The sequence below is a fragment of the Melanostigma gelatinosum genome, assembly GCF_949748355.1.
Source record: "Melanostigma gelatinosum genome assembly, chromosome: 8".
Classification (NCBI taxonomy): domain Eukaryota; kingdom Metazoa; phylum Chordata; class Actinopteri; order Perciformes; family Zoarcidae; genus Melanostigma; species Melanostigma gelatinosum.
In genome coordinates this window covers 6,665,169-6,673,746 of record NC_136641.1, presented here as the reverse complement: position 1 = coordinate 6,673,746, position 8,578 = coordinate 6,665,169, and the positions used below count along the sequence as shown (strand labels likewise).

At 42.9% G+C, this 8,578-nt stretch overlaps 1 protein-coding gene across 1 annotated transcript; it reads right to left on the bottom strand.

Moving 5' to 3' along the window:
- Positions 1-2,987: 2,987 nt before the first annotated feature.
- On the bottom strand, positions 2,988-7,694 carry LOC306781541 (E3 ubiquitin/ISG15 ligase TRIM25; the record flags this gene model as incomplete). The annotated part of the gene is made up of 4 exons (XM_079274433.1): positions 2,988-4,384; positions 4,736-4,903; positions 6,210-6,349; positions 7,074-7,694. The coding sequence occupies 4 exons, from the start codon at positions 7,692-7,694 to the stop codon at positions 3,676-3,678; spliced, it is 1,638 nt and encodes a 545-aa protein (XP_079130559.1). The 3' UTR covers positions 2,988-3,675.
- Between the last annotated feature and the right edge of the window lie 884 nt (positions 7,695-8,578).

The window sequence follows — 8,578 nt, the reverse complement described above, 5'->3', positions numbered from 1 at the left end:
GATCTTTGATAGAGTAATCTGGGTTTCTTAACCCTAAATTAAAAGGATTTAAGTTATAATAACAGAAATGTGCTGAAATATAGTTTTACATTTATATAACTGCATGTACAATATTTTAACATTTGAATAAACAATCAAATGCAGAGACAGTTATTTACCAATCTGTTGGGAGTAGTTACATTTACACCGTCTTACATTTACAACCGGCCCTTTGAGGCCGACCGTGATGCTGATGTGGCCCGGAGTGAAGATGAGCTTGACACCCCTGCTCTAAGTGCATGTTTAATTTTTTCAAGACTTAAAAAAAACATCACATCCTTAAGCCAGGCATATATGGCTCTTTTCTTATTAAATGGCTCACTTCTCCCTTTGGTCGTATCTTGAATGCCCAAACTATTAGGCGTAGTTATCACTTATATTAACATAATCACAACCAAAAGAAAAATAATAATCACAAAACAGTTGATGTGCTTTACTGTAACGTCCAGTCGTAATAAATACTTCTCAGTCTCAACTATTATCCAAATAACTATGATAAAGCCACATTTTTTGCTGACAGTATAGCTTTCCCATCATGATCTGCTTCACTGAATATCTAACAACATACAGAGATATATATTCTAGATCATGTATCAACTGCTGACAAACCCCTTGAATGAATAAGAGCGGATGTTAACTTTTGCAGTGGTGGAATCTAACTAATTAATTAACTATATTTCAAAGCTTTAGTTATAGTTACTTTGCAAAGTTAGATTGTTGATAACAACATAAGGTAGGTTAGAATATATTATTACAGATAGTAAATATAGTAGCGGTGTATTAGATCTGGATTATTCTTCCACCCCTGGACTTCAGTAAGTTATGTGACACAATGTCACACTTTTAATGGAATATCTAACGTGTGACTTATTATCTCCAACTAATGGCCTATAGTGCCAGTAAGCTGTTGTGCTGAAACATGTTGGTTAGATCAGTGATTCTTAACCATAGGGCCGCGGCCCATGATTGGGCCGCGAGCGCCACCTAGAGGGCCGCGAAAAACGTTCAGTTTTGCACCTGTGGGCCGCGAGGGCCGCGGGACTGCATAGGTTATCAATTGAAGACACCAGAGATATCACTGTTATCCATGAGACACTCAGTTACGATACAGCTTCCCACCACCAGGTGGCGGTAATGCGTCAGTCAGTTGTTTAACAAGCTGCAATAAGCAGAAGAAGACACTCAGCTAGCCGCTAGCCTGTAGCGAAAGTTATGGATAAGTTATTAAAAAGAAAAAATGAAGACGACAGTAGTGCCATACCCCCCAAAAGTCTAAATGTGTGCGCAAGTACAACCCTGACTTTCTTAAGTTTCTTAAGCTTTGTGAACGGAGGCAACGAGGCAGAGCCGAGTGCTCAGTGTGTGGAATGTGGGCTAATGCTATCAAACGAAGCACTGGAGCCTTCAGAAATAAAGAGACACGTAGCGACGAAACATCCAACGCTCGTGGGAAAGTCTGTTGGGCTTCTTGTTGTGTATGCAGGTTTACATACACATGATAATAAATGTCTTTGTGATCATCACATTGTATCATCTCATTTATTTAACAAGGGTTTTGCCTGTTCAACACCGGCGTCCTCCATCCCCTCCCCTTCCGTTCCTACGGCTTGTTTGCGCAAATACGTCACAAAACATGTCCGTGTTTGGTATCCCAGCATGCCCAAAATCCTCATCTTTGCAAAGAAATCATCGATTTTCTTTCATTTCTTATGGTTTCTCCACAAAAGGAGCCCCACACACACTGTCCAAAGTCGCCATAACCGCTGCAAGTCGTATCTTGCAGCATTTCGACGGAAAAAGACACATTACAGACCCGACAACGTGCTAGCGGATGTTACCATGGAGCTACTGGCTTCAGAAAACGCTAGTACTTATAGTACAAACCTTATCCTCCTCTTCCATAAGCCGTCAACCAACGTTTGCGTAACTGAGCTATTCTCATTCTCGTTCGTGCGCTCGGTCGCAGCCATTAAGCACAGCAAGTCCGCTACTCACACACCATGTATTCGACCATATATACATCGTTTTTGCAATTTGTAAAGGCTAAAAATAAAAGGAAAATAATATAATATCACAATATAAAGGGAGAAACACCTTTAGTGTGTCAGAATATCATGTGGTTACCATGTGTCCATTTGGGTCTCCAAATGTCCTTTTAGAGCTCCGCCTGGATCTCTTCATGGAAGAAACACTGTAGAATGGTCATACTTTGTCCAATCTTCTTCAAATTTGAGGCAGTTGTTCACTGATAGTGTAGTTGCAGCCCTATACTGTCCTTTACCTGTACAGATACAGCCACCGGCAGTTATTTATACTGAAAGATACTTTTTTATTTTATGCGGACAAAAATCTTAAATTTGTACTGACTCCAAAGGCCCACTGCTATGTTTCTGTATGACCTACAGGTTGTCTGACACTTTTGATGCATATAGTCAGAGTGGGCCCCGGGACACTTTGTACTTGAAAAGTTGGGCCCCGAGGTCAAAAAGGTTAAGAACCCCTGAACTAAAGCACCCTTGAATTAATGAATGGGCACGAGCCAATCATGTACTATAGAAACTGTCAAACGTAGAAGTATGGACACACAGGCATCATCATAAGAGTGTAATTGTTGCATAAACATAAGCATGTCTCATATCCTAAATGGCAGTGTTCACACGCATCAATGTTTACTGTATATAAAGAACATAAAAAGGAAAACACGCAACATTCATGAGACATTCAGTTAACTTTTAATACACAGACAAATGGAAACACAATAAATCTTAGCATCTCAGATAAACAGATGACCAAAAAAACCACAAAGCAAATTCATTCATGGAACACCCATATTGATCTATATACCCCACAAAATGCACTCATCGTGAATAAAAAAACATCTTTTTGTAAACAAATGATCTCGTGATTTAAATGCTCCAGTTCCATTATGCCCTCATGGTTTTGTATGATAGCATGACATTTTAAAGTATTGTATGTATTGTGGGATATAACAGATCCAAAAACAAGCTAATAATAATATTATTAATAACGCACTTTATTTAGAAAACACTTTGCATACAAGCCAGCTCAAAGTCAAATTAAAATGTAACCCATTTAAACAAAGGCATAAAGACAATAAAAATAGACAATCAAAAGAAATAAGTTGACAAAATATGTGCGAAGGCTTAAAAAAACAGAGACCATTAACAATAATAGACATGAAGGAATTATTATTTGGCATAGAATGCCAAATTATAGGTTTTCAGCTGTTTTTTATTTGTTATGTGCATAATTGTGTGCATTTAAAACCCAGCACCTAAATTTGTATCTTGAATATTGTTTATCGTTGTTCGCTGCTGCTGGCTGGCTGAGGGCTACCAAACTAAATTTCGTTGTATCACTACAAGGACAATAAAAACCTCTTAATCTTTATCTTATCTTTATCTTTAGGCTAAAAGTCGTGCGGCACAGTTATGAATAAGTTTGACATTTTTGGGTAGACCAGTAAAAAGAGCACTGAAACAATCTAATCTAAATATCTTTTTCTGCACTTGTATAAGATATGATACTGTTTATAATGTGCTAAAAAAGCTGTTTTGGTTGCCTTTATGTGAAACTTTACTCTGGCAATGCCCACGCAAGTTGCTTGTGATTTAATCACATCCCATTGTGCAGTGTGATCCAGGACTGCGGTGTGTTTGAATGTATACTGAACGCCGGATAGACCGCCTCCTTGAACACAGCCCTGAAGGTGTGGAGGTGCTCCCTGCGCCCTTTGATGTTGTGGAACATCAACGTCCCCGCCTCGTAGTCCAGCGCTATCTCGATCCTCAGCGGATGATGGGTCACTTCCCCCAGAGCCACGTTGCAGGATGACTGGCATCCTGTCAGCTTGCCGTTTTTCCACTGCAGCCGCCAGGAAACTGAGTTGTGACCCAACCGACTGTGGTCCCCACGGCGAGGGATGCTCTTGTAACACACGCCCAGCGACCACATGCTGTTGGCCCCCACCTCCACCACCCATACATGCTCCCCGCTTGAGAACCCCTGGCCGCAAAGAACCTGAGGCGCGCTTGTGAAACGCTCTGGGTGCTCCGCGTATGTCAGCTTGGCGGAGCTGTACTTGACTGTACGCTGATCATTGGAGACCAACAGGCTGGGGTTGGCGGTGCAGAGGTTGAAGGTGAGGTCCAGGGGGTTCAGGAGTATGTGGAGGGAATCCAGGAGGACGGTCATCTCTGAGCGGAAGTCTTGGGTTTTGAGGCCCGCCTGGAGACGCTTGGTGTTGAGCGGTGCTTTCGGGGCGATCCCGGGGGGAATGGGGCCGGTGACGACTTCTCTCAGCTTAGTTTCAATCATCATGAACCTGGAGAGTAGAAGGATTTCCTCAGTTGAGGATTGTTGCTGCTATGTGCTGTGCTTCTTTGCGACACGTCTTTACTTATGTAGGCTGTGTGTGTGTGTGTGTGTGTGTGTGTGTGTGTGTGTGTGTGTGTGTGTGTGTGGAACCATCTGTAATCTATATTACTCAGTTTGTAAAGCTGATCATGCAAATGTGTTGACTAACCTCTTTATTTTTTTGTTCTCATCAATCAATATACTATGGGACAATGTCAACAATAAAGTTTGCAGGGAAAATATAATTTTTCATGTTGAGTTCGTATTTCTTTCACTGGCTTTTAGAGTAGGGTTGTAAAAGCAGTTTCGATGTGTGTACCTGTGTATGAAGATGCACGCGTCTGTCTCGCTGAGGGCCTGCGTGGCACTTCGCCGGGCCTCCGCTAACTGCTGCTGTTGCTCTTCGAGTGCACCCAGTTCCAGCTGCCAGCTTTTCCTGCGCGTGCACCTCTCCTCCTCCAACAGCACGCGCAGACGCTCCCTGTACCTGAACACAACACAACAGTGTTGCATCTAAATAAGGGTAAACTCGGAGCACGAGTTGGCAAACATCACAATTGTCCGCCTGAGGATTTTATATACTGTTGTTGGAGTTTTTTTGAAATGTATTCCTCCTATTATTACTAGCATTGCTTGTACTCCAGCCTTGGGACCTTTCCCAACAGTATGTCGATAAGGACCAAGGCCGATTCCAAGCTGTGAACCCTCAAAGTTAAGTTTTCGTGGTGAGCTTCCGTTGTCACGTTTAACTGTGAATAGCACTGCTGTGTCCGAGCTAACAGACCAGTGACCAGGGAGAGAGTATTTAGGTGTGGAGTATAAGAAAAGGAAGAGAATGCCCCCCAAAATAACTGATAGCTATAGACTACGTGAGCTAAATAGCACAAGAAGCCTAATTTTCCTTTACAATAATTCACCACTTGTGCCATTTAGCTTTCGGTCCTAAAGAACAATCATATATTGATACAGATTTATTTTTTCTTTACATGTAAGGAAATCAAACTTTAAAAACTAAAACAATGACGTAAACTATCTTCTAGTCCAGTTTTAGAGCTGTTGTCAAATAGTCGATGACATTAAGTTTACTGGCAGTCTAAAAACAGGCTGACAAACTGGATTCATCTCATGGAGTGAATGGCACGTGAAGCCACTCGCATGAAGCCTGAAAGAAGAGCCGCTTCTGGTAATCTGATGCACACATTTACTGTAAATCCTGCGTGAATGACTTTACACATGTTCTTAAAGTTATAGTAAAGGGAGAGTACTCCAACAGAAACAAAAAACAGTTCCATCACTATTTAACTGTAAAGAAGAGTTGACCCATCTTCTTTTAAAACTTACATAGTACATCATTTTACTCATTAAAAAACAACTAATTAAAGATAAAGACATTTCCATTCCTTTATTTTATCTGTTCATATCTATTTTTAATGTCATGGCTTTTAATCGCCTGTGTAACGATTCCATAGAATGTGATGTTATTCATATCATTCACCATTAGTGAGCATCACAGTCACGAAAAGCAACAGGTTATAATTAGTTTTTCGTTTTCTGGTTGTGACATTTCTAAAGAGAATGAGATTCGTGTTATTGTCCACAAATGACGATGAAGGGGTGAAAGGTCATGTTATACATTTACTGCCATCTGGACCATGAAAGGCACTGAAAACATGGTTTATTCATGTATTCATAAAGTAGGACACTTGCACTTGCACTTTTAATACACCTGCTTCAGGGCACCATGTGTGACTTTTAAAGGCAGCATCAACGCCAGCACACGTGCAGTATGTCACCTGTCCACTAGAGCAGCCATACTGTCCATGACAGTCACCGCCTTGTTGACCAGTTTCTCCCCTATGGCTTCAGACGCCCCCTGCTCCTTTGTGGTCTTCTGAACGAGACTCTCGGTCATCTTTAGCCTGCAAGAAACCACCTGCAAACACAGAAGTGACATTTTGAGTAACGGGCTGTGAACAAGGGGAAAAAAACCCCATTTCCATGTTGCAAGTGAAATGGGTTGAGTTGACTCTTCTGGTCAGCACTGATGGAATTTAAGTGTTTGAATCAGTCACCAGGAACAGTGAACTCCCTTTCATCCTGTCAGAAGTCATTACCCTGTTCTCTAAAGTCAGAGCTTTTTTTTGCATTCTCATCATTCACCAGTTACAAAGCACGACGGCACTGAGCCAGACAGCCGCAAATATTTTAAAGTTCTGTAAAAGTCTGCATACATTTTCTGGACGGAAAAATTTCATTTCATTTTAATCTAGAAGTTTCCTTGAAATGAAGAGTTGTATTTCAACATAAGCATGCAGTAAACATTCATGAAGATGATTGTACTGTATTAATAGGAACGTTATTCGTCTTGTCAAATTGTGTGCTTGCATGTTGATAAATGATCGGCATGTTCACCTGACATGCTCTGCACTGACTAAAGAAATCTGTGGGTTATCAGTTTGTTTTAATTTCCCGATAATAAGTTATTTTCAGGAAATTATTCTAAAGTTTGACTGTAAAATAGAACATTACTTTGTCTTTTACTTTATCACCAAATCACAATATTTTAGACGTGAGCAAAACTAATGCTACAATATCACAGTCGGAAAAATGCCTCTGGAATAAAAGTCTGGAAAACACAAATGAAACAACAGAGCTACCATGCTGCGGTTCTCCAACACCCGTCTCATCTCCTCTTCGGCCGCGTCGATTGTGAGGACGTCGTGGTTCCGGTGATGGCCTTCTGTGAAGCACGTGCCGCACATCAAGCTCATGTCGTTGGAGCAAAAGTACTCGAGGGGACGCCGGTGGGTGGCGCAGCTTTTGGTCCCCAGCTCATTCAGGGGCTCCACCATAGTGTGCACACTCAGCCACTCCTTATCCTGGTGTCTCTGGAGGTGCCCGGAGCACAGCGACATCTCGCACCTCAGGCAGGTCTTCACAGCCGGCGACTTTTTGTCGATGCAGTGGTCGCAGAGGACCTCCGCCGTCCTCTCAGGCTCGCTCTCAGGGCGCCTTTCCAGCTGCGACGCGGTGGCTTGGTAGCCCTCGATGATGCTGCAGAGCTTGAAGTTTTTCTTCAGGGAATCCACACCCTGATACTCCTCGCGGCACTCCGGGCAACGTCGAGATGTTTTGTCCGTCCCGTCGATGGTCTTGCAGATGCAGGCCAGACAGTAGTTGTGGCCACAGGGGAGAACCACCGGGTCGGAGAAGAACTGGAGGCAGATGGGGCAGCTCAGCTCGTGGGCGAGCTGCTCCTCCGGCTTGGTCGAAGACATGGTGGGAGGTGGTGATGTTGAATGCTTCTTAAGTTGCTTGCCGATTATTTCTCTTGTCGCTCTTGACAAAACCTCCAACACTTACCTTGCCTCCACCTTTAGTCCCTTCTTCACACCGTTTCCTCTTCCCAGACCGGTGAGGCTGCAGGTGAGTCTACGAAACAGGTAATGCGGGCGGTACACAAAACAAACAAGTCAGCTGCTGTTTAGAAGTCATCAGAACTGTAGAAGGCGTATCCATGTGTGCAGGACAGCATTCCTTTCCAAGAGGCCCTGTCCTCTGCGCTACCAGAAATTTCCACCACCACAGGGGTTGCTGTTGATGGTAAAAATATGCCACGCATGACAATAGTCATGTGGCCGCAGAGCTCATTGTGGAAACTATTGCCGGGAGCCATCTTAACTGGAGAACAGAGAGAACAAATATTACCTGAGGCAAGGGCAAGCTGCACACCTTGTTCCATTGTCGGTCATTTTCTTATTTTAGCTTTAGTTGTCTTCAGTGGACTTGAAAATTCCACAACCCTAAAGGTGTTTAAAACTCTTCGTGGCACATAACGAAATACATGACCGACAGTTGGTTTCATCCAACATTTGGCTCATTGTGTGCACGTCAAGTAAGTTGTGTGTGTTTCTGCACGTGCTCGGAGGCAACGGAGGAGCCTGGTGCCTCACACGACGTATCACACGCGCTGAACGTCTCCTGTTGACTGTAAGCAACGCGGGGGGGGGGGGGCATCGCCTCCTTCAGTGTCGCTAAGAGACTTTTCAGTTGAGGCAACAAGGTCATCTTACTAACAAAGAGTCTGGTGGAAAGAAAAAAAGTATTTCAGTGTTTTCTACAATTAGACACCCAACCTTTTAAAAGTGGTGGCTCCGACTGT